Raw genomic sequence first — 26,100 nt, 5'->3', positions numbered from 1 at the left:
CCATGAGATGGTTGGTTAAAACGTTCTTTATAAACTAGAAATGAAGGCTTGGGAAGATGGCTAAAATTAGCAGTCCTTGGAATAAAGCAGATGCATCCCTGCTTCCCTGGGCCTGCCCGTGGGCCTGTTTGTGCTGTTCAGTAGGGGTTTTTCGAAAGTGCTTCCTTCAGAGTTATTAGCAACAGGAGTCCATTTGCATGAGGAAATGCTCTTAACCTTCCGTTTCTGATTGCCTCTAGACTGCATCTGTCGTAGACAAACGCCCCCATCTTTTACAGAGAACCAGTGTCTTCTTTTAACTTTATTTCTAACGCTTATTCTCTTTGCCTTATGTAGGAAACCACTGATTGCTTGTGTGGAGAAACAGCTGTTAGGAGAACATTTAACAGCAATTCTGCAGAAAGGTAGATTTCCTAGCTCTTGTGCAAATTAAACTGAACAATTATCCTTAATTCATTAGGAAAGTAAAGGGAGCATTACATATAGCAATGTTAGGATGTTTGTTATTTTCGTAAGACTGTCATTAAACTTCTTTTCTAATGAACGTGTTAGCCATCCACAGGAGAAAAAAAATCAGAGAAAGAATGGAAGGCACCTAGGGGAACTACATTCACTGCTAAAACCCCAGTGGTGGGAAGGCCCAGGGGCCTTCTGTACCACACACATGCTGAAACCTGGGTGCAGCGAGCCTGATGCAGCTCCCTGAGCAGACTCATTGCCTGTGTCCGGCCATTCCTCATGCACACTCAGATGTAGGGGACTCAGGGAGCTGTTTAGGCTGTTAGATTTTCGTGAGGCTTCCCTCACCTGTGGACTTTGTGCATCTTAGTGTCAGATGAACTATCGCCTAGGTGGTCTGCTTAAGCAGAGTACACTTTTCTCCTGATTTTCTGGAGAAGAGCATGTGTTCTGGTGCTGACTGGACGGCCTTAACGTCCACGTCTCCCTAAGCGCTGGCCACAGCAGGAAGATGGCTTCTAGCAGCCTGCACCTTTAAAATGGATGCTGATGTCTTCACCTCGATCTTTGTTTTAGTGCTTTTATTTCTAGGCTTCAAAGTGTGCTAAATTCTGTGGAAATTATAATGAGCAGTCTAACCTTTGTAACACTTTAGTACTTATTGTGACATTTCAGTGTTACCGTTTGAAACAATGTTACCTTCTAAAAGTCATTTTAAATGTATTTGGAAAATACAAGATTTTTTTCAAGCCACTGGAAACCTTAAAGTTTAATTTTTAGAAGACCCTAAATGGTATTCAAATATATTCTGCTTTGGGTTCTACATTGTCAGATAATGGCATTATGGCTAATGAGATACTTAAAACAAGTGCAGCCAGAACAAAAGCGAAAGGGAGGAGAATTAACATGATTGAGCATCTCCTGTTACAAACAGCTACACTTGACGTAAATATCTTTTACGTCACTAAAACGATTCTGTGAAATCATTATCCCCTTTCTATAACTAAGAAAACCAGGGCTTAAGACAGGCAGATCCTGGTGCCTGAAATCACATTGCTTGTAAGTTGAGTGTCATGGGTCCAATCTGATGATGGTTTTTCTGCTTATTATTCCACATTGAAACCTACACAGCTGGTGTAGTTTCACCTATCCACCTAAAAACAAATGCATTCGGAATTTGTGTCCGGTGTCTTTTTGAAAGGAGTCACTTTATGAGAAAAAAGGCCAGGCATGGTGGCCCATACCTGTGACATCAGCACTTTGGGAGGCCAAAGTATCACTTTGGCCCGGGAATTCAAGACCATCCTGGGCAACAAAGAAAAACCCTGTCTCCACCAAAAAAATAAAATCAAAAACATTTTTAAAGCCACAGGTGGTGCATGCCTAGGGTACCAACTACTCAGCAGGCTGAGGTGGGAGGATCACTTTGGCCCAGGAGGTTGAGGCTACAAAACTACAAAAGCCTGGGCGATAGAGCGAGAGACCCTGTCTCAAAAAAAAAAAAAAAAAGCCTGGGTGAGAGTGCAGAAGTCCCTGTCTCAAAAAAGAAAAAACCGTGAGTGACAGAGTGAGAGAGCCTGTCTCAAAAAAAAAAAAAAGAAAAGGCCGGGCGCAGTGGCTCACACCTATAATCCCAGCACTTTGGGAGGCCGAGACGGGCGGATCACGAGGTCAGGAGATTGAGACCACAGTGAAACCCCGTCTCTACTAAAAATACAAAAATTAGCCAGGCACGGTGGTGGGCGCCTGTAGTCCCAGCTACTCGGGAGGCTGAGGCAGGAAAATGGTATGAGCCCAGGAGGCAGAGCTTGCAGTGAACCCAGATCGCGCCACTGCACTCCAGCCCGGGCGACAGAGCAAGACTCCGTCTCAAAAAAAAAAAAAAAAAGATTTCAAGTAAATAGTAGAAATTTGCATAAATTATTCCAGTACATACTTTGTTGTGTAAAATTATTTAAAGAAAATGGTACATTATATATGTAAAAGCTTACTCTAAATTGTATTAGAAGTATTTTAAAGATTAAAAAGTTACGTTTTTTGAATTCTTAAAATGTGTTTTAGTAAGATAAAGTACAAAAAGTTTGTGTCTGTAGTTCAGAATGTAATTGAGAGAAATAAATGTTTGGAACTCTAGGTAAAGATTATAATTATAGCCCCACCGTATGTTTGCACACATCTTCAAACCACCTCGTTTGTGTGGACATCGTGCCCATTGTGGGCAGAATCTGATACTTTGTGAATTGGATGACTGTTCACTGTTTTTTTTTTTTTTTTTGAGACGGATTCTTGCTCTGTCACCCGGGCTGGAGTGCAGTGGCGCAATCTCGGCTCACTGCAAGCTCCGCCTCCCGGGTTCACGCCATTCTCCTGCCTCAGCCTCCCGAGTAGCTGGGACCACAGGCGCCCACCACCTCGCCCGGCTAGTTTTTTGTATTTCTTAGTAGAGACGGGGTTTCACCGTGTTAGCCAGGATGGTCTCGATCTCCTGACCTCGTGATCCGCCCGTCTTGGCCTCCGAAAGTGCTGGGATTACAGACTTGAGCCACCGCGCCCAGCCAACTGTTCACTGTTTTATGCTCTAACCTGGCTGCCTCTCAGTGGTTACCATAAAGCAAGTATTTAGAAAATCTATGAGAGTTTTTATAATTGAGGTATGGTTTTAGAAAACCCTTATAAACATTAAAAATCTAAAACACTGAAAACTTTTTTAAATGCTGTGTTAAATACTTTAAAATATCTGATGATATTTTTCTCTTATAGTCTAGGTGTGAATAAATTTAGTCCACTGTAAACTAGATTTGATAGCTTGTCCTTTTACATTGTCTGGCCGATGGATTAAATTAGAAGTATATTGGGAACATGAACCTCCCAGGTTAAATAGTTGGTGTAAACTGGATTTTCTGACTTGCTAACTTTAGTGAAATAAGAGGGCTTCAGTGACATGAAGAAGTAAATAATACATCTTCCAACATACTCAGAAAAAATGAGGTTCACCTAATAGATATTTAACCAGATCAACCTGCTCATATACAGGCAGCGATGTGTAGACCCACCCAGTTTCTAAGCGGTGTATTGGCGTTCTTACCGTGCACGCTGTATTCTAGTTGAGTTGTTGTTGTTAATGCTGTCCATGCTGTACTCTGCTGACGTGTACTGCACATCTCAGGGCTTGACCACTTACTGGATGAGAACAGAGTGCCGGACCTCGCGCAGATGTACCAGCTGTTCAGCCGGGTGAGGGGCGGGCAGCAGGCGCTGCTGCAGCACTGGAGCGAGTACATCAAGGTACTGGCGGGGTTTCGAGGCCACAGGCGCGGGCGTTCCCTGCAGGGAGCAGAGCCCCTCCTGAGAACGCCCAGTGCCCTGACAAAGGGAACTGGGCTACTGGAGGGCCGTTGGCATTTTCATCACAGATGATAGGTTGGATGGTAGTCTTCTCTGTGCTTCCCAATCATCAGTGTGAATTTGCTTTTTAAGATAACACCAGCAGTGATTAGCACCATCCAGGTAGAAAGTATAACTTAAAGATCAGCAGTTTTGCTCTTCTTCATCAGCGTAAATATTGGTTTAATTCTAAATCATGATTTTTCTGAAAGTAATCATTTTTGTAAATCTGTCTGTCAGACAAGATCTCCTCATGCCCTTAGCTCAGTGAGAACTATTACATATTTGGCATATTAGGTTGCTTTATAGACTTTATTTCTTAACACACCAAATTTAGGATTTGTTACTTAAACTTTCGCTTTCATGTTTCGAAAGCATTTCTTTGGCATCCCTGACAAGCCCAATCCAGCCCATCATAGAGTGGCTTCTTGGGCAGTACCCTGAGTTTTCACATGTTCTGCCCAGGAGAACAGCCCCTCGGTGCTGACATAGGACCTCCCTAAAGACTAGGGGCTCTCGGCCCAGGGCACCACCCCACCAAGGGGACACTTACTGCTGTGTGGAGACGTGTGTGGCCATCTGAACAGAGAGGGCGCTGCCTGCTCTGCTGGGCAGCCCCGGGGTGTGCTGAATGCACAAGGCAGCCCTCACCACAGAGAACCGCCTGCCCACCGTGCCAGTGTTGCCTAGCCCCAGAAACCTACCCCAGACCCTCTGGAATGAGAAGCCATTCTCCAGATGCCCCTCACAGAAACAGGAGAACTGAGGCAAACATCAGGGTCCCTTCACAGATAGCTCATGTTTTCAGCATGTGCCGGTTGCCTAGCTTGAATTTTCCAGCTTAAATGGTGAGCATTTAGCAGAAGTCTGTGTTTTTGCTTGCTGGTGACTATTCTTAGATCCCAGAATGAAAAGATAAATAAAATTTCCAGAGAATTATGCTGAGAGAAAAAAAGAAAAAGAAAAAAGCCAATCGCAGATACTTAACGTGTTATTGCATAACATTCTGGAAATGACAAAAGTTGGAAATGGAGGACAGATGAAAAGTTACCGGGATGTAGGGATGGAGCGGGGTGTGTGGTTATAAAAGGCCCCAGGAGGTAGCCCTCTGCAGGAACTTGGGGTTTTGGCCGAGGTCTAGATGTGCACACCCAGATGAGTTACAAGTCAACTGGGCCATCTGAAAAAGACCTGGGGGGTTATCAGTGTCACTATCCCGGTTGAGATACTGTTCTGTAGTTTTGCAAACTTGCCATTGGAGGAAACTATGGAAAACAAAGATACTGGGATTGCTTTGCTATTTTTACTATTATGCAGATCTTTCATTGTCTCAATAAAGATTTCCAGGGCCGGGCGCGGTGGCTCAAGCCTGTAATCCCAGCACTTTGGGAGGCCGAGATGGGCGGATCACGAGGTCAGGAGATCGAGACCATCCTGGCTGACATGGTGAAACCCCGTCTCTACTAAAAATACAAAAAACTAGCCGGGCGAGGTGGCGGGCGTCTGTAGTCCCAGCTACTCCAGAGGCTGAGGCAGGAGAATGGTGTAAACCCGGGAGGCAGAGCTTGCAGTGAGCTGAGATCTGGCCACTGCACTCCAGCTCGGGCAACAGAGCAAGACTCCGTCTCAAAAAAAGAAAAAAAAAAAAAAAAAAAAAGAAGATTTCCATTAAATAAAATAGATAAATGAAAGCTTACATGCTGCTTTATGGAATAATCAGACCTCAAGTCATGTATCAGTCCAGCTGTGCAAAGCCGGCACACAGCACCTCTCCCCACAAGGTCTCGTACAGCGATGTTGAATTGGAAGTTACAACGGAGTCACACTAAATTGGCCGTAAAGCTACTGAAGATTTAGGTTTTTTGCCAGTGAGACAGTCTTCAGGGCTTCAGGGGATGGGAATATGTGCTAAAAAACTAGGAAAAGTTCACATTTGCAATTTCCCCTCTGGGTAATAAAACAGCGAGTGGCCATCACCCCTGAGTGTCAGCAATAAGCAGTTATGCTATAACAAAATAGTGGTTTCCATTCAACTCCACATGCCGTTATCAAAGTAAAGCTGGGCCTTGTAGTGTATGTGCATCATTAAAATGCAGTTAGCACAAAGGGTGAAGAGTAAGAGGTAAGTCCCTCCCACACCTGCTAGCCACACACTGCTGTGCCTCTCCAGGGGTGTCTGTGCCCTTTCTGTTGGCATCTTTTGTTTTTTTTTAGACAGAGTCTCGCTCTGTCATCCAGGCGGGAGTGCAGTGGCGCGATCTCAGCTCACTGCAACCTCCACCTCCTGGGTTGAAGCATTCTCCTGCCTCAGCCTCCTGAGTAGCTGGGGTAACAGGCTCCCACCACCACACCCGGCTAATTTTTGTATTTTTAGTAGAGACGGGGTTTCACCATATTGTCCAGGCTGATCTTGAATTCCGGACCTCGTGATCCACCCTCCTCGGCCTCCAAGTGCTGGGATTACAGGCGTGAGCCACTGCGCCCAGCCTTCTGTTGACATCTTTCCACCAGCCAGCTACCTCGTGTGTGTGTGTGTGTGTGACGTGTGAGTGCACGTGTGCATTGTATTGAGACATTTTTTAAATCCAATAATTGTATTCAGTTCCTCTTGAGCAAATGTAGTTTATGTCATCAAATAGTTAACTTTTTTTTTTTCTTTTTTTTTTTTTTTTTCTGAGACGAAGTCTTGCTCTGGCGCCTGGGCTGGATTGCAGTGGCCGGATCTCAGCTCACTGCAAGCTCCGCCTCCCAGGTTCACGTCATTCTCCTGCCTCAGCCTCCCGAGTAGCTGGGACTACAGGCGCCTGCCACCACGCCCGGCTAGTTTTTTGTATTTTTTAGTAGAGACAGGGTTTCACCGGGTTAGCCAGGATGGTCTCGATCTCCTGACCTCATGATCCTCCCGTTTCAGCCTCCCAAAGTGCTGGGATTACAGACTTGAGCCACCGCGCCTGGCCAAATAGTTAACTTTTTTAGTGCCACACACTTTTAGGAATGTTTAATATAACATTTTTAAATTAAAAAAACAAACTAGGCTGGGCACAGTGGCTCACGCCTGCAATCCCACCACTTTGGGAGGCCAAGGTGGGCGGATCATGAGATCAAGAGATCGAGACCATCCTGGCCAACATGATGAAACCCTGACTCTACTAAAAGTACAAAAATTTGCCGGGTGTAGTGGTGTGCACCTGTAGTCCCAGCTACCTGGGAGAATCACTTGAAGCAGCAGGAGGAGGTTGCAGTGAGCCAAGATCTTGCCACTGCACTCCAGCCTGGTGACAAAGCAAGACTCTGTCTCAAAATAAAAAAAAATACAAACTTAAAAAATGAGGTTTTTCATGATTTGAAGTGATGGAGAAGGAAAACTAGCTAAGAAGTCCCAAGAGGTATATTTAATTAATAAGAATTAACTTGTCTTGGAGGAACTTACACATAAACGTTCTTTTAAAAGCAATGGACATTTTCCCAGTCATTTGTAAGTTCTCTCAGAAACAGAACCGTAAGAAGAAGGCATTAATCGTGTGTTTAATTGGATATTCACACGAAGCACAGGGGCTCATGCCTGTAAACCCAGCACTTCGGGAAATCACAGCGAGAGGGTTGCTTGAGGCCAGGAGTTCAAGACCAGCCTGGGCAACATGACCCCGTCTCTACAAAACTTTAAAAAGATTGGCCAGATGTGCTGACCTGAGCCTGTAGCACCAACTACTCAGGAGGCTGAGGTGGGAGGATTGCTTGAGCTTGGGAGGTTGAGGCTGCAGTGGACCGTGATTGCACCACCGCACTCCTGCCTTGGCCGCAGAGTGAGGCCCTGCCTCAAAAAAAAAAAAATCAAAAAGTGCATTCACTTAATTTTTGAGATGTGAATTCAATTTGTGAAACTTTTCAAGTTATTGCTTACTACTAAGAGTAATTTATATTAAACTATCCTGATTACATGCTAGCAGGAGAAAATATTGTTTGGTATTATAAACATGTTGCTGAGTTGGTATTGATTTGCTTTTGCAGACTTTTGGGACAGCGATCGTCATCAATCCTGAGAAAGATAAAGACATGGTCCAAGACCTGCTGGACTTCAAGGACAAGGTGGACCACGTGATCGAGGTCTGCTTCCAGAAGAACGAGCGGTTCGTCAACCTGATGAAGGAGTCCTTTGAGACGTTCATTAACAAGAGACCCAACAAGCCTGCAGAGCTAATCGGTAGAAAAATACTTTCTTTTTTTTTTTTTTTTTTTTGAGACAGTCTCACCCATTTCTAGACAATTATTTAATGTGGGAAACTAAGGCACAATCAACCAAAATGTTCAAGCTGCTCAAGGGGTGTGTGGAAAGCGTTTTTATCAAGTCTTATTAGGATACACATTTAAAAACTGACACACCTGCATGCGTGGGTGGAGGAGAGCATTTCCTTAAGGGAAGATGAAGTAGGAATTTAGAAAAGAAGTGACGCTTGACTTCGCCAAAGAAGGGAGATCACCATCTTTGTATCCTCTAATCAGTATTAAAATAGGATAAAACCAGATGAGATCTCAAAAGATAGCATATTTTAAAATACGATTTTTAAGTTGTGCAATTTTTTCACAATAATATCAAAATCTATTTCAGAATTCATAGGCTTTCTCATAGGCTTTCTCTAGTCAGTAAAATTTTTTAATTTGAAGGAGAAAGGCGGCAAAGAGAACTAGTAGATGATACTAGATTGTTGATTACTGCTGAAGTGGAAGATGGAACATGGAGTTTATTGTGCAGTTGTCTACGTTTCTGTGTGTTCAAAATATTCTGTTATAAAATGTTGAAAAGAAAAAAACTAACAAAAACGCAACAGAAGGAATTCAGGAGGCAGTTTCCTTTGGCTTTTGTACCTCTGTATCGTTTGTGGTTTCTCTAAAGAAAAGGAATATTGAGCTCTTGGGAATTTGGGCTTCTGGAAGTCGTGAGTTCCGCCGTCACGTGGGGACTTTGATCCTCCCTCCCAAACCACCTTACGATGGCTTGTGCAGCCTGAGAAACAGGAAGCCTGAGTAGAAATGCTTTTATCCTGTGTTGCCGCGTTGGATGCCCTGAGAAAGTCTTTCTCTTTGAGAATGTCTCCTCTGAGTTCATGACACCAGATCCTAGAAATGGGCACTCCAGCGTCCAGGGCAGTCATGTCCTGAAACCTGAGCATGTATTTACTGAACCCATTTTATTTTGAAATTCAGAGATTGCATTTAGAGATAAGAAAGATATTTAACCCTGCTTTAAACATTCAGTCCTGGCTTCGTTGAAATTTTGGGAAGCGTTTACTTTCACGTGACTTGAGAAATACTTATCTTAGAAAATCAGATACTTGCTTTTTTGTCTTATAGTCATTTTGGGAAGGTTCCAGAATGTTCCTGTACATTGTTGCTTATAGAAATTGAAGATGTGGCCGGGCACGGTGGCTTACGCCTGTAATCCCAGCACTTTGGGAGGCCGAGGCGGGCGAATCACAAGGTCAGGAGATCGAGACCACGGTGAAACCCCGTCTCTATTAAAAATACAAAAAATTAGCCGGGTGCGGTGGTGGGCACCTGTAGTCCCAGCTACTCAGGAGGCTGAGGCAGGAGAATGGCGTGAACCCGGGAGGTGGAGCTTGCAGTGAGCCCAGATTGCGTCACTGCACTCCAGCCTGGGCGACAGAACAAGACTCTGCGTCAAAAAAAAAGCAAAGAAATTGAAGATGCTCTTTTTTCTAATTTAGAGTATTTACTATATTTTTGCTCACAGCAAAGCATGTGGATTCAAAGTTAAGAGCAGGCAACAAAGAAGCCACAGACGAGGAGTTGGAGCGGACGTTGGACAAGATCATGATCCTGTTCAGGTTCATCCACGGTGAGACTCGGGCACTTAGAGAATGCTGCATAATCAAGAGGTGTAAACACAGGCCCTGCTTTCTCAGAGGAGGTTTAACATGAGAATGTCACTATCCGTAGAGCCAGTTTGCATTAGAATGAACTCTTTTAAGGGTTTTCAGCAGTTGAAGTTTAACATTTGCTTATCAACCCTCTGATGTCTTGATGATTCTCATCTGGTTATAAATAGGTAAAGATGTCTTTGAAGCATTTTATAAAAAAGATTTGGCGAAAAGACTCCTTGTTGGGAAAAGTGCCTCAGTTGATGCCGAAAAGTCTATGTTGTCAAAGCTCAAGCATGGTAAGCATGTGGGGCCGGGGCTTCTCCCCTCTAACTGAGGGTTGCTGTCCCGTGTGTTGCCCTGATCTCACCCCCTCCTTTGCTGTGTCCAGAGTGTGGCGCAGCCTTCACCAGCAAGCTGGAAGGCATGTTCAAGGACATGGAGCTTTCAAAGGACATCATGGTTCATTTTAAGCAGGTGAGTCGTGTTTCTTCAGGTAAAGCAGCTTTTTAAAAAGTATCTGTTTGTGTGGTGGCTCATGCCTCTAACCCCAGCACTTTGGGAGGCAGAAGCAAGAGGCTTTCTTGGGGCCAGAAGTTCAAAACTACCCTGATCAACATAGCAAGACCCTATCTCTACAAAAGAAAAATGTTTTGAATGAGCAGGTAGTCCTAGCTGCTGGGGTGAGACTGAAGTGAGAAGATGACTTGAGCCCAGGAATTTGAGGCTGAGCAGAGTGAGACCTTGTCGTGGATGGGTGGATAGATAAATACGTACATAGACAGATAGAGATAGCAGTACCTTGTCATAAGTAGATAAATAAAGTAGGTAGATTCAATAGATTAGATAGAAAAAATGAATCTCACTCTAAACTGTGTAAGAAAAAAATTACACTATTAATGTTTCACAAGTAAATTTTAAAAGGAGGAGAAAAAGAAGCTCTAAACATGTGTGGCAAGAATTTGATTTCAGTGAGTCTGGTGGTGACACCTGAAGAAGGGAAAAAGGCAGTCCCAGTGAGGCATTGGGTTTCACGGAATACATTCTGGGGACTGAGATAAATTCTGACACAGCTGAAACTTTATATTGAAAATTACACGGTTTATTTTGTTTTAGGTTAATTATGTTGTATTACTTTCTCAAAATGATTGTCTTGGATTTCTCTGTTTTTAGCATATGCAGAATCAGAGTGACTCAGGCCCTATAGACCTCACAGTGAACATACTCACAATGGGCTACTGGCCAACGTACACGCCCATGGAAGTGCACTTAACCCCAGAAGTAAGTGTGCGGAAGGCGCGCTGTCTGCTCCCGCTGTCATGCCCTTACCAAGCACAGATATGTTGCCTTCAAGAATTGTTTAACGGGGAGTTTTTAAAAATAGCCCACTCAGTACGAAATCAAAAGTGCTCGTATGTCTGCATTAGAAAGTGACAACTTTTGTCACCCTCTGTGTCTCCTTCCAAAGCAGCCGGTGTCTACCTGCTGACCTGCAGGACCCATGAGCACAGGCACTTGTTTTGGAAGTTATGGCTTGTTGAGCTGCAGTTCTTGTCTGGTTGTTCTTTCTTTCCATTGTAGACAGTGCTGAAGTCTTAGGAATGGCATTATTTAGGACTTTCCTTGTCAGCCACTACTTTAGCTACACTAAGCCCTTTAGTGGAGGGTTTGCACACCAGAGGTAGAATTCTGTGCTCAGTGAAGTTAAAATCAGCAGGAGATACAATACATGCACCATTCATTATAATACTAGGGAAAGGGAAAGGGCTGAGACCAGCCTGGAATCATGGAAGACTTCCTGGAAAAGGCATCCCTTAAGCCTGATCTCAAGTAAAGGTGAATAATGATTTCCTCAGCTGAGAAGGGAAGAAAGACTCACAGCTACAGTGGTTGGACAGTGTGATTCCTTTTCTTACCAGTCATAAGGGTCATGGCCAATGCTCCTTTAACAAAAGACAAATTAGGAGAAAACCATAACAAATTTATTTAATCTAAGTTTTATTTAACACAGCAGGCTTCAGAAATGACGACCAAAGACCCAGGGAAGACTGTCCGTTGTTATACTTAGGGTTGATAAAGAATGGGCAGCCATGTAGAAATAGCTGTGTTAGTCTGTTTTGCATTACTATAAAGGAGTACCTGAGGCTGGATAATTTGTAAAGAAAAGAGGTGTCATTGGCTCACGGTTCTGCAGGCTGTACAAGCATGGCCCCCGTGTCTGCGCAACTTCTGATGAGGTCCCAGGAAGCTTTCACTCAAGGTTGAAGGTTGAAGGCAAAGGGGGAGTAGGCTGGAGAGAGGGCATAACAGGCAGTGGGGGAAGGTCCCAGACTCCTTAACAATCAGATCTCATGGTAACGCATTACCCCAGGGAGGGTGCCAGGCCATTCATGGGGGATCCACCCCCATGACCCAGACACCTCCCACCAGGCCCCACCTCCAACACTGGGGATCACAGTTCACCATGAGATTTAGAGGGACAGACATCCAAACTCTTACCAATGTGGACAGAAGGGTACCATCTAACAGTAGTAGAGTAGTGGGGAAACCGGTAAGGCCTGTCTGTTCAGACTCTTCTTGTCCTCACTGGGCAGTGTTCTTGCCTCTCAAGTGGAGGCAGGACACGTCTGGAACAAGAGTCTTAATGACTTAACTATCAGCAAGGTAGGTCAGAGAACTTCTTAATGTCCAGATCCTACACAGAAGGGCAGGAGAAGGACAGAGTAGTATCTCCAGGCTTTATGGCTGGCTTTGGGCAAGAGGGGTTTGAGTTTTCTCTGTCCTACCTTGGGGAAGAGGAGTTCTCGTTCCAGGAGAACTTTGGTGGAGAAGGTGGTGGGGTGGGAGAAGGTGAGTGAGAGGCCTTGCTTCTGAGGCGTCCTAGCCAGACAGAGAACATGTGCAGGACACCTGCTCAAAGAAAGCTGGGCAGCCTGCTTTCCACACTGGCCACGTGGTGCTGTCCCTTCCTCTCTCCACAGATGTTTGTGCTCCTGCACCGTTCCCTTTTCCCTTAATATTTAGCCAGGCGCAGTGGCTCATGCCTATAATCCCAGCACTTTGGGAGGCCGAGATGGGAAGATCACAGGTCAGGAGATAGAGACCATCCTAGCTAACATGGTGAAACCCCGTCTCTACTAAAAATACAAAAATTAGCCGGGCGCGGTGGCGGGTGCCTGTAGTCCCAGCTACACGGGAGGCTGAGGCAGGAGAATGGCATGAACCATGCCAAGCTCCATGAAGTGGAGCTTGCAGTGAGTGGAGATCGTGCCACTGCACTCCAGCCTGGGCGACAGAGAGAGATTCCGTCTCAAAAAAACATGTATTCTACTGGCTATTTCCCAAGAACATAAGCACCCATCCAATGAGGACATTCACCCCGATGTAATCCTTTCACCCCATTTCTGTTGGTTGTCTCAGGTGTGTCCTTTTTGGTGGTTTCTGGTACCCAGCTGAGCCGAGGACCCAGGCAGTCTTCGATGCTCCTTGTGAGTAGGTTCAGGTTGGGCAGGTCCAGCCAGATGCTCCGTGTCCCCGTCAGGATCCTGGCAGGAGGTGCGCACTACCGTGTGCCCCAGTATCTTGGTGCCATGCGATAGAATCCTTCTGATGAGGTGCTGGCTGGTTTCTCCAAGGTATCGGGATTGTTTTTCCTTTTGTAATCACTAAGGAATCTGTGAGGAGACATTTCAGGACTATGTAAACATCTTAATCCTCGTCCAGCTGTCACCTGTGTGGCGACTGCTGCCTGAATTGATTTTTACCTTGGTGAATGGGGGTTTTTTTTTCCAGCTCTGTCATTTCTGTGTATTTAGAAGTTGGCATTCTAAGGAATAGCCCTTCTTTCCACCCCCTTTATTTACTTATTTGTTTCTCTCTCTTTATATCGTTATGAACTCATGGATTCTTAATTTTTGTACTTATTTTGATGCTTAAATTGTCCCATATGTGGTCTGTGGGCCACCCTTACACTGGCTTCTTTGCTCTTTGATATGCTTACATCATGAGCTCTCCTCCAGACCCTGGCAACCACTCTGCTTCCTGTCTGTATGGATTGATAGGTCACGTTTGGTGTCTCCATTCACCAAATACTGGGCATTTGGGTTATTTCTACCTTTTGGCCGTTGTGAATCATGCTGCTGTGAACATGGGTGTACAAGTTTTAGTTTGAACACCTACGGTCACTTCTTTTGGGGTATGTACCTGGGAGTGGAACTGCTGGGCCATGCAGGAACTTGAAGTTTAAGTTACTGAGGAATTGCTGGACTGTTTCCCACAGCGGTTGCAGCAGCTTTGATTCCAGTTAGCAATCACAAGAGCTTCACACCTTCTCACCTACACCTGTGATCTGCCTCTTTCGTTGTCGCCATCCCCGTCCGTATGAGCTGGTCTCTTGCCGTGGTTTGCATTTCCCTGATGACTGTTGATGTTGAGCATCTTTTCATGTCCTGATTGACCATCTGTGTATTCTTCTTTGGAGCAATGTCTGTTCACGTGCTTTGCCTACTTTTTAACTGGGCTGTTTATCTCTTGTTATTAAGCTGTGAGAGCTCTTTATATTCCAGATGCTAGATCCTTATCAGATCTGTGATTTGTAAGTATTTTCTCCCATTCTGTGTGTTATCTTTTTACTTTCTTGATAGTGTGCTTTCTACAAAAGTTTTTAATTATGGTAAAATCACATTTATTTTCTTTGTTGTTACTTTTGGTGTCATAGCTGAGAAATTGTTGCCAAATCAAGATCACAAAAAATTGAGGAGGCGGGTGCAGTGCCTCACACCTGTAATCCCAGCACTTTGGGAAGCCAAGGATCACTTGAACCCAGGAGTTAGGAGCAGCCTAGACAATATGGTAAAACCCCATCTCTACAAAAAATAGACAAATTAGCCACGTGTGGTGGTGCCCGCCTACAGACCCGGCCACTCAAGAGGTTTGAGGTGGCAGGATTGCTTGAGGTTAAGGCTGCAGTGAGCTGTGATCGAGCCACTGCACTCCATCCTGGGCAGCAGAGTCAGACCGGAGACCCTGTCTCAAAAAAAGAAAATAAAATACCACTATGTATTCTCCCAAAAGTTTTATAGTTTTAGCTCGTGTGTTTCAGTCTTTGGCCCATTTTGGGCCTGGAATGGTAGCTGGCAGCACAGAGTAGCCAAACGATAGCACTATGATTGTAATTATCATCATTAATACTGATCCAGTCCTAGGAATGAATCCCAAGGAGATGATTTTTAGGAAAGATATGCATTAAGAGGTTTATCACAAACCATGGTACTTCTCAAGGCAAAAAGAAAAAGAAGAGGCTTATCACATTATTGAGTTTTATTTAGGTATGGTAATGCCTTAGTAGATATATTTCCTGAAAGAGTGGAGGAGTTCCGTCCTTTAGAGATACACAGAAATACCTACAAATGAAATGATATCACGCCTGGGATTTGGTGTCGTTGAAGATGGGGAATAAGTGCATCAGGGGATGCATACGTGTGGTTTCATAGAAAGGTGACTCTTGGGCTGAGTTTTGAAGCATGAAGAGGAGATTGCCAGGCAGGCATGAGGTGAGGTTGGCAGGAATTTCTGACAGGGCACAGCTTAGACAGAAACACAGAGAAACTAAAAGGGCACGTCAGGTCTAGAGAGCAGCAGGTATTTATGCAGCACCTGCTGGTGCCATGCGCAGTGCTGCAATAGAGAGCCAGAGGCCCTGCCCTGCAAGCCCCTGTCCAGAGTCCACATTCACTCTGTGCTGTAGAGGCCGGTAGAGCTACGAGGGTGTCAGAGAAGGCTTCTCTGAGGAGGCGGTTCTGGAAATGAGTGGGTTTCATGAGGAAGATGGGATATGGGATCCAGCAGAAGAAACCACATGTGTGAAAGTCTGGGGGGATGAGAAGGTATGAAAGACGGTGGAATGACGGGCTGAACTGGGCCTGGGGGATGGGAGGGGCAGAGGCCAGGGCTGTGAGACCAGAGGTTAGAATTTCATGCTTTCTTTGTCCCACGATCTTTGGAAGCTGTCCACAGACATGGAGTGGCGAGCGTGTGGGAGAGGAGCAATGGGTTTGGGTTTGTGTTCCTGCCCAAATCTCATATTGAATTGTAATCCCCACTGCTGGGCGAGGCCCTGGTGGGAAGCGGCCAGCTCATGGGGCAGATTTCCCCCTTGCTGTGCTCATGGTAGTGAGTTCTCATGAGATCTGATTGTTTAAAAGTATGTAGCACCTCCCCCTTCTCCCTCTTTTCCTGCTGCGGTCATGTGAAGATGTGCCTGCTTTTTCCCTTGCCTTCTGCCATTATTAAAAGTTTCCTGAGGCCTCCCCAGCCAAGCTACTTGTACAGCCTGCAAAACCGTGAGCCCGTTAAACCTTCCTTCTTTATAAATTACCCAGTGTCAGGTATTTCTTTTTTTTTTTTTTTTTTTTTTGAGACGGAGTCTCGCTCTGTGGCCCGGGCTGGAGTACAGTGGCCAGATCTCAGCTCACTGCAAGCTCCGCCTCCCAGGTTCACGCCATTCTCCTGCCTCAGCCTCCCGAGTAGCTGGGACTACAGGCGCCTGCCCCCTTGCCCGGCTAGTTTTTTGTATTTTTTAGTAGAGACGGGGTTTCACCATGTTAGCCAGGATGGTCTCGATCTCCTGACCTCGTGATCCGCCCATCTCGGCCTCCCAAAGTGCTGGGATTACAGGCTTGAGTCACCGCGCCCGGCTTGGTATTTCTTTATAGCGGTGAAAGAATGGACTCATACAAGGCGTGTAGGTGGATACCGAGTCCTGGAGCACTGGCATTTGCGGAGTGGATGAGAGCAGGGGGAGGCCACGCCCTGGGCTGTCCAGAGATGGTCTCCTGAGGCGGAAACTGATGAACCCTCCCAGGTGCAGCACAGACTCGCTGGAGAGCCCAGGTGCAGTGCACACCAGACAGGATCAAACTGAAGAGTGGAGGGTATGACGGACCAGGAAGGGCACGCAGAAGTCAGGGAAAGCACCGCACACAGGAGAGTCACACACAGCCTGCCCCGAGAGGCATCCAGGAAACAGGAGCAGGATCCGGGCCATGGGTAGGGCAGGTGCACTGAATGCTGGGAACTTGAAAATGCAACAACCACAATTGTTAAGGATCAGTGGAAAGTTTGGAAAATGTAAGAAATTCACTCAAGGCCAGGCAAAGTGTAATTCCAGCGCTTTAGGAGGCCGAGGCAGGGGGGACGCTTGGAACCAGGGGTTCAGGACCAGCCTGGGCAGCATGAGAAAACCTGTCTCTATTAAAAAAAAAAAAAAAAAATCAATCAACAGGCATGGTGTCATGTACCTGTAGCCTGTAGTCCCAGCTACTCAGGACACTGAGGCAAGTGGATCAGTTGCACCTGGGAGGTCCAGCCTGCAGTGAGCTCGGATCGCACCACAACCTGGCTGACAGAGCAAGCCTATGTTTCAGAAAAGGAAAGAAATTCACCCAGAAGCTAATCATAAAAACAACTAACTTGTGCTATACTTTCTGTGCAGGCCCTGATGGAGGTGTTTGCCAGCAGCCCCTGCACAGTGCAACACAAGGGGTGGTGGTGTCACCCTTCACAGATGAGGAAGCAGGAGCCCCGCTCATTGCAGGGAACACCAGCTGAGGCCAGGGCAGGGCATGGCCGGGCTGAGACACAGGATCTGGCCTCAGACACTTTTTTCTTGTCGGCTCCAGTCTTCACTCTGTGCCACTGGCCCCAGCAAGCCCGAGTGTGGGCAGAGACCACGGAATACAGCTGGTCTGCACCATGAAACACCAGTGCAAGCATTATCTCATTGATACTGGGAAGCCCCAAAGTACAAGGATTGAGGATGTTTTTACAGATAATGGAATGCAGAAAGTGTCAGAATATAGAGCTGACCTTTTAATTCAGCTGTGAAAAGTTGTAAAACTCTGCATTGAATGTGGGGCTATTGAGATGGATGGCGTGTGGCATGATTTTGTTGTTCTCCTATGCCTGACAGATGGTTAAACTTCAGGAAGTATTTAAGGCATTTTATCTTGGAAAGCACAGTGGTCGAAAACTTCAATGGCAAACTACTTTGGGACATGCTGTTTTAAAAGCGGAGTTTAAAGAAGTAAGTTCTGTGTTTCATTTATTTTTTATTGTTTGTTAATATGTTAATAGAATTTTTTTATTGTTACTAGACTTCGGTAGCAAAAAGGAAAGAGTGTTTCACTTTAATTCACTAGCTTGTATATGTCAATAAAATTAATAACAGTTAAAGGGTTAATATTCCAATCAATAAAAATTCTTAAGAAACCAATCCATAGAAAACCATTTACCTATTGAAAAAAAAAGAGAATGTGAAGAGGCAACTCATAAAAGCAAAATTGAAAAAAATTAATATCCATGCAGATGCATTACACTTCTCTGCGAAACAAAGGGCTTCAAAGTAGAATACAGGCAGACACCACTTTTTGACTAAGAGATTTGATGAAGCCTAAAAAACTAAGAAAACCAGATTCTTGCCCCCTGCTGGAAGAAGCATACACTGCAGTGAGCTTTTGGAAGGGCAGTTTGGCATCGTGAACTTCGGCAACACTGCCGAATTGTTGCCTTAGTTTCAACTCTAGGAACTCATCTTAATAAGATATTTTCACGGATTAATGAATAAGAATAGTTGTTACAGTGCTGTTTTTATGAGTGGTTATTTAAGAGGGAAGAATGCATACAATGCACTGATCAATGAAAGGAGCTTATCATGAAACAGGGCAATCATATACACTAAGCAAAAACATTATAAAATTCCTATTTTGCATAGCTGTTACATTAATAATAAACTTATCTGTACATTATGAAATAAGTTATACATACCAACTTTGTATATATTATTGTAGAGAGTCATGTACAGAAAACCATATATACTCTTCCTTAAGGTATTAGGAAAGTTAATTTCTGTTATCCCCAGTTTTTGCCTTACTTGCTGACTTTAGTTGAACTTGACCTCCACAGGGTCTGTACCAGCACCGCCAACTGCAGCTCTCTCCAGGTGCGCAGGGAGGGCTTGTGGCGGGCTCGTGATGAGTCAGGGCTGAGTCCTCAGAGGGAGCCCCCGACTGCCACCCGACCTCTCACGTGCCTCTCGCAGGTCTGACCCAGAGGCATGTGGCAAGTTGCTGCAGCAGGAACTGCTGAATAGAAAAGGAGATCATCCTAGGATATATAAGGCCAAATTGCATTCACCCCTACGTTACAGTCAGTCCCATACAAAAGAAAGCTGGACTGTAATCCCAGCACTTTGGGAGGCCAAGGCGGGCAGATCACAAGGTCAGGAGATCGAGACCATCCTGGCTAACACTGTGAAACCCCATCTCTCCTAAAAATACAAAAAATTAGCCAGGCGTGGTGGCGGGCACCTGTAATCCCAGCTACTCGGGAGGCTGAGGCAGGAGAATGGCGTGAATCTGGGAGGCAGGGCTTGCAGTGAGCTGAGATCGCGCCACTGCACTCCGGCCTGGGCGACAGAGCAAGACTCCGTCTCAAAAAAAAAAAAAAAAATTTAATTTTTCTAAGATTGTACACGCACAGCTTCAAAGGTGTGATGAGGCCGTATCTTCCAGGGGAAGAAGGAATTCCAGGTGTCCCTCTTCCAGACGCTGGTGCTCCTCATGTTCAACGAGGGAGATGGCTTCAGCTTCGAGGAGATAAAAATGGCCACGGGGATAGGTATGAAAACCGCAGCGTGCATAGCTCCATGAGTTGTTCTTAAAGCATGTATTTGTTTTAAGATATAGACTTGATAGCATGATTTGTTTACTGTTGTTGAGTCTCATTCATTTAAAGCCAACCTTTACGTTTGCTTCCCATTCAGAGGATAGTGAATTGCGCAGAACGCTGCAGTCCCTGGCCTGCGGCAAAGCGCGTGTGCTGGTGAAAAGTCCCAAAGGAAAGGAAGTGGAAGACGGAGACAAGTTCGTTTTTAATGGAGAGTTCAAGCACAAGCTGTTTAGAATAAAGATCAATCAAATCCAGATGAAGGAAACTGTATGTATAAACTTTCTCTTTGTACTTATAGGGTGTTTAGCAAGGAATCATTTGTTTTTGTAGTAATGTTTTTGACTGTTAGAGGCCTGAAGCACATTTCTAAGATAATCCAATTGGGCTATGTAATGTTTATAAGGGTACTCATTGTCACGTCACTTTCATTAACTTTACATTCTCAGTAGGAAAGAAAATCAGATAAAAAGCCACTTAATGTTATTCCTATTCACAAACAAATTGTGTGCTAAGCTAGAACTTCCCATGGTCATAGGGTTTTGAAAATTATCCACGCTTTCTATGGTAATAGAATCTGATATGGTTCACTCGTGGTGGTGTGCATTCTGTGGGTCTGGATAAATGTATAATGTTATGCATCCACCATTATAGGATCATACAGGCGTTTCATTGCCCTAAAAATTCTCTTACGTTCTGTCACTGTATCCCTGTCTCCCTCCGAGCCCCTGGCAACCCCCGACCCTGGCACCATCACCGTAGTTTTGCCCTTTCCTGAGCGCCATACAGTTGGAGTCATAGTGTATAGCCTTTTCAGATGGGCTTCTTTTATTTAGTAGAATGCATTGAAGGTTCACCATGTCTTTTCATGGCTGGGTAACTCTTTGCTTTTGGCACTGAAGGATTCTCCATTGTCTGGATGCATCACAACTTATCCCTTCACATACTGAAAGACATCTGGTTGCCTCCAGCTTTTGGTGATGATGACTAAAGCTGCTATAAACATTTCTGTGCAGGTTTTAACTCCTTTGAGGGTGCAACTTTTTTTTTTTTTTTTTGAGACGGAGTCTTGCTCTGTCGCCCAGGCTGGAGTGCAGTGGCCAGATCTCAGCTCACTGCAAGCTCCGCCTCCTGGGTTTACACCATTCTCCTGCCTCAGCCTCCCGAGTAGCTGGGACTACAGGCGCCCGCCACCTTGCCCGGCTAGTTTTTTGTGTTTTTTAGTAGAGACGGGGTTTCACCATGTTAGCCAGGATGGTCTCCATCTCCTGATCCCGTGATCTGCCCGTCTCAGCCTCCCAAAGTGCTAGGATTACAGGCTTGAGCCACCGCACCCGGCCTGAGGGTGCAACTTTTATAGTGGGCAAAAGTGAGAAGGTCTATCAGTTCCTTCTGCTGAAGATAACCACTATTGCCCTTTTTGTTTGTGGTCACAGCCTTTTCCTGTGGTGTAAGTGTATGTAAACTTTTTTTTAAATGGGATCACTACGCAAGGCACAGTGGCATGCAGCCCTAGTCTCAGCTACTCCAGAGGGTCGCTTGAGCCCGGGAGTTTGAGGCCAGCCTGAGCAATGCAGTGAGACCCCCAACTCTACAAAACAAAAAACACCTGAGGTCACTATATGTATGGCGCCTGTCAGGCCTCCTGTAGCCAGTTTTCGTGCTGATCACAGTCTTCTCCTGGCCAGGACTTGTTGCAGGAGCAGAGTGCTGGTTGTGTAGACCCACCAGGGCTGGCAGTGCCCTCGGCCACAGGCACTAACATTCCTCCACCGCCCCTCCTGAAAATAAAATTATGTTCAACACCCTGGCACGGACATTTCTGTGCACTTGTTAGATGGTTTCTTTAGTGTGATTATTGCTCTGGAGCTGCTGGGTAAAATAATGTGTACTTTTCTTGGTTTGACTGCTCTTTTCCAAGTTGAAGTCTGGCAGATTTCACCCGAGCACAGTGTCTGCCCCCACCTCCTGTCCACCCTGTTCTGAGCAGCCCAAAGATAGTTTGTTGCAGTTTTCGTTTTGATTTCTGATTTCTTTCAGCATCTTTCTATCACTCCGTAGTTTATACAAATTATATAATCTTTCTAATGCTCCGTTTCTCATATTTAAAATAGACATACCACTACCTCAAGTTTTGAGAATTAAATGAATTGTTTGCCACATACCTGTAAGCACTTCATAACTGTTGATGCCGATTTTTATGCTTGGTCATTTGTATTTTTCTTTTTTTAATTGCTTTTCAAGTCATGTACATTTGTTATAGTGTTTTTTCTCTTACGGATTAGGTGGTTTTCTTTATATATTAAGGATATTAATGCTTTGTTCCTTTTTTTTTTTTTTTTTTTTTTTTGGAGTTTCACTCTGTCGTCCAGGCTGGAGTGCAGTGGTACAGTCTCGGCTCACTGCAACCTCCGTCTCCCAGGTTCAAGCGATTCTCCTGTCTCAGCCCCTCAAGTAGCTGGGACTATAGGCGCATGCCACCACACTCAGCTAAGTTTTGTATTTTTAGTAGAGATGGGGTTTTACCGTGTTGGCCAGGCTGGTCTCGAACTCCTGACCTCAGGTGAGTCACCCATGGCCCCCCAACGTGCTGAGATTACAGGCGTGAGCCACCATGTCCAGCCTGCTTTGTCATTTTTGACAGATAATTTTGTTGTTCTTAGTGGGTTTTTTTTCACATAACAGTTTTTAAGTTCTCAAATATAGTCTCCTTTTCTTTTATGGTTTCTGACTTAACGTGTAATGCTGTATTAGGCCATTCTTGTATTGCTGTAAGGAAATACCTGAAACTGGGTAATTTATAAAGAAGAGAAGTTTAATTGGCTCAGGGTTCGGCAGGCTGTACGGGAAGCATGGCACCAGCATCACCTCAGCTTCTAATGAGGCCTCAGGAAGTTTCTAATCATGGCGAAAGGTGCAAGGGGAGCAGGTGTCTCACATGGCAAAAGCATGAGCAGGGACAGGGAGGGAGGTGCTCAACATATTTAAACGACCAGATCTCATCACCAAGGGGGGCGGCCCAAGCCATTCGTGGGACCTGCCCCCATGACCCAGTCACCTCCCACCAGGCCCCATCTCTAACACTGGAGACCACATTTCAGCATGAGATTTGGAGGGGACACATATTCAAAACCATATCACAGACCTAAGAGAGAAATTCCCTTAACCAGATTTTTAAAAAACATTTCTACTATGTTATTTTTCTAGAAGTTTTTACATTTAAATCTTTATTTTCATGTTGCAGAAATTATTTTAGTATCTGAAAACAGTCTAATTACCCCCATCCTTTCCAAAACCAAATTTGAAATATCCTTGCACAAGTTATTTGATTTATCACCTTATTATGTATCAAATTCATATAGGTCAGTTTCTCAATTCTCTTCTATAAATTATGTATCTATTTCATAGCCAGCCATTTGTTTTGTTTTGTTTTGTTTTGTTTTTTGAGACAGTGTCGCCCAGGCTGGAGTGCAGTGGTGTGATCATAGCTCATTGCAGCCTCAACCTCTTGGGCTCAAGCGATCCTTCCACCTCAGCCTCAGGCATGTGCCACCGCGCCCAGCTAATTTTTTGTATTTTTTGTACGGATGAGGCCTTGCCATCTTACCCAGGCTGGTCTTGAACTCCTGGGCTCAAGCAACCCTCCCGCGTTGACCCCCCAAATTGCTGGGATTACAACCATGAGCCACCATGCCTGGCACCAGGTTCTTTTAATTAATGTAGCTATTCCTATAACTTTATTCTTCCAGTGAACTTCACAATAATTATATCATGCCTTTGCTCCCCCAAATAAGAACATTAACATTTTTAATCCGTATTGCATTAAATTAATTTGCAGAGGTTTTATCTTTGTCATATTAAATCTTCTGATTCATACATATGTGTGTATATATATATATATAAACAAATGTTTTCTCTTTCTCACAACTTCCTAGTTTTCTTCTGTAAGTCTTGTATATTTCTTGCTAGTCATAAGTTTTCGTTCATTCAACAAATAACTTATTGATCATCTGTGGCCCAGGTCCTCTGAAGCACTGAGAATTTATCCACTAACAATAAAGAATAAGTCTTTGTTTCTAGGAGTGTTCTGTCTTTTCCAGCAGAGGATCACAGACATTGACTAACTTGTAAGAGTGGAGGAAAATGTTAGGATAGAGAAGTGCAGGAGAGTCTAATTAAATACTGTCATAAGCGAACGCTTTCCTGAATAAGTGACTAGCTTTGCTCAGGAACTGAAAGAAGGCCTCTGGCTGCAGCATCATTGCCAAAAGGGGAAGCTGAGCCACACAGGCCTGATCAGGCAGCCACAGCCAGACCCTCTGAAGATGGCTCAGACCCATGAAGCATTTGGAAAACCACTCAAGTTTTAAGCAAGACAGTCTAATGAAATGCTGATACCTTATAAAGGGGACCTTTTTTCTTTACATTTCTGATGGTTTTTATCAGAATGTATGTATTAATGCTATTTGTCTTTGTATATTTATTTTATTTCCAGCCACTTTACAAAACTCTTTAGCTTTGAAAGTTTTTCTCTTGATTTTCTTGGATTTTCCAGCTCAGCTACAAATAATGATTGTTTTGTCTGCACCTTTTCAATATACCTCTTTAGTCTGTTCTTGTATTGCATAGTTAGAACCTCTAATTTTTTTTTTTTTTTTTTTTTTTTTGATTTGAGATGGAGTCTCGCTCTGTCGCCCAGGCTGGAGTGCAGTGGCCAGATCTCAGCTCACTGCAAGCTCCGTCTCCCAGGTTCCCACCATTCTCCTGCCTCAGCCTCCAGAGTAGCTGGGACTACAGGCGCCGCCACCTCGCCTGGCTAGTTTTTTGTATTTTTTAGTAGAGACGGGGTTTCACCATGCTCGCCAGGATGGTCTCGATCTCCTGACCTCGTGATCCGCCCGTCTCGGCCTCCCAAAGTGCTGGGATTACAGGCTTGAGCCACCGCGCCCTGCAAAACCTCTAATGTTTTTAAGGAATAGCAGTACTGCTAAGCTTTCTAATTTTATCTCTAGTTCAGAGGATATTAACTTTTTGGGGGTCATGGATCCTGTTGAAAATGTGGTGAAAGCTTGGAGTCTCTCCCATCCTGAAGCATACTTGCCTCATATGTATGCATGGACCTTCCACCAACCCTCATTTCAACTGCAGATCCCCGTCAGGTTCCTATTTGACTAAGATTAAGTTGTCTCTAGTATTTGCTGTTTGTTTCTGATAAGCATGTTTTATCATGTTCAGATTCTTTCCTGTTTTATTCATCCTTGTATGCTAATATTTGTTTTAAATCAAAAAATCAATTTTCAATTTTATCATGCCTTTTCAGCATCTATCAAGATGGTCATATAATCTAACCTTTCAACTGTTACAATGCTCTCACTTATATTCACAGATTTCCTGATGTTGATCAACACTTACATTTCTGGAGTATGTCCTGGTGGTCATTATGCTTTGTTTTGTTTACTGTGCTGCTAGTTTTAATCTACATCATATATAGAGTTGTTACAGCTTTCTTATAAGGAAAATAACTTTTAAAAATATTTTTCAAGTTTTGGTTTTGGAGTTTTGCTATTCTGGGAATGTACATTTTACTAGAACAAATAAACATGCATAATAAAGTAGGATTCATCCAATGTCTGACCTTTCTTTGCATCAGAAGAACATTTCTCATAAAATTTAGTAACATCAAATCACTAATTTTTTTTTTTTTTTGAGGCGGAGTCTCACTCTGTCGCCCGGACTGGAGTGCAGTGGCCAGATCTCAGCTCACTGCAAACTCCGCCTCCCGGGTTTACGCCATTCTCCTGCCTCAGCCTCCCGAGTAGCTGGGACTACAGGCGCCCGCCACCTCGCCCGGCTAGTTGTTGTATTTTTAGTAGAGACGGGGTTTCACGGTGTTAGCCAGGATGGTCTCGATCTCCTGACCTTGTGATCCGCCCGTCTCGGCCTCCCAAAGTGCTGGGATTACAGGCTTGAGCCACCGCGCCCGGCCCAAATCATTAATATTGAAATATAGACCAGGCGTGGTGGCTTATGCCTGTAATCCCAACACTGGGAGGCCAAGGTGGGCGGATCACCTGAGGTCAGGAGTTCAAAACCAGCCTGGCCAACATAGTGAAACCCTGCCTCTACAAAAATACAAAGAGTAGCCAGTCATGACCTTGGGTACCTGTAATCCCAGCTACTCGGGAGGCTGAGGCAAGAGAATCGCTTGATCCCAGGAGGCGGAGGTTGCAGTGAGCCGAGATCATGCCATTGCACTCTAGCTCGGGCGACTTAATGAGACTCCGTCTCAAAAAAATAAAATAAAATATATCTTTACACTTAACTTTCTTTTTTCTTTTTCGTACAGGTTGAGGAACAAGTTAGCACCACTGAGAGAGTGTTTCAGGATAGACAATATCAGATTGATGCTGCTATCGTCAGAATAATGAAGATGAGAAAGACTCTTGGTCATAATCTTCTAGTTTCTGAATTATATAATCAGCTGAAATTTCCAGTAAAGGTAAATGTAACAGCATAATTAAATTTGTAGTATTTGCTAAACAAGTGACAAAGCATGTTTAATTCCATGTTCAGTCATATCATTTGACCTGCATTATTCATGATCATTTGTGTATACACTGAATGTAAAAAAATTGGCGGCCGGGCGCGGTGGCTCAAG

General features: G+C 44.5%; 1 protein-coding gene across 3 annotated transcripts in view; it reads left to right on the top strand.

Moving 5' to 3' along the window:
* The window catches only part of CUL4A (cullin 4A), a 58,371-nt gene that overhangs the window by 28,839 nt on the left and 3,432 nt on the right, over window positions 1-26,100 (top strand). For 2 of the 3 annotated variants that reach the window (XM_026447157.2, XM_026447158.2), the window contains 11 exons: window positions 337-404; window positions 3,626-3,744; window positions 7,852-8,044; window positions 9,593-9,697; window positions 9,908-10,018; window positions 10,111-10,196; window positions 10,893-11,000; window positions 17,689-17,802; window positions 19,289-19,394; window positions 19,540-19,712; window positions 25,789-25,941. In XM_026447157.2, the coding sequence (XP_026302942.1) occupies window positions 337-404; window positions 3,626-3,744; window positions 7,852-8,044; window positions 9,593-9,697; window positions 9,908-10,018; window positions 10,111-10,196; window positions 10,893-11,000; window positions 17,689-17,802; window positions 19,289-19,394; window positions 19,540-19,712; window positions 25,789-25,941 (1,336 nt within the window). The other variant, XM_026447159.2, reaches the window with a different exon arrangement.

The sequence above is a fragment of the Piliocolobus tephrosceles genome, chromosome X (genome assembly GCF_002776525.5).
Source record: "Piliocolobus tephrosceles isolate RC106 chromosome X, ASM277652v3, whole genome shotgun sequence".
NCBI lineage: Eukaryota > Metazoa > Chordata > Mammalia > Primates > Cercopithecidae > Piliocolobus > Piliocolobus tephrosceles.
The sequence above is the reverse complement of the archived record's forward strand: the minus strand, read 5'-3'. Positions and strand labels throughout refer to the sequence as shown.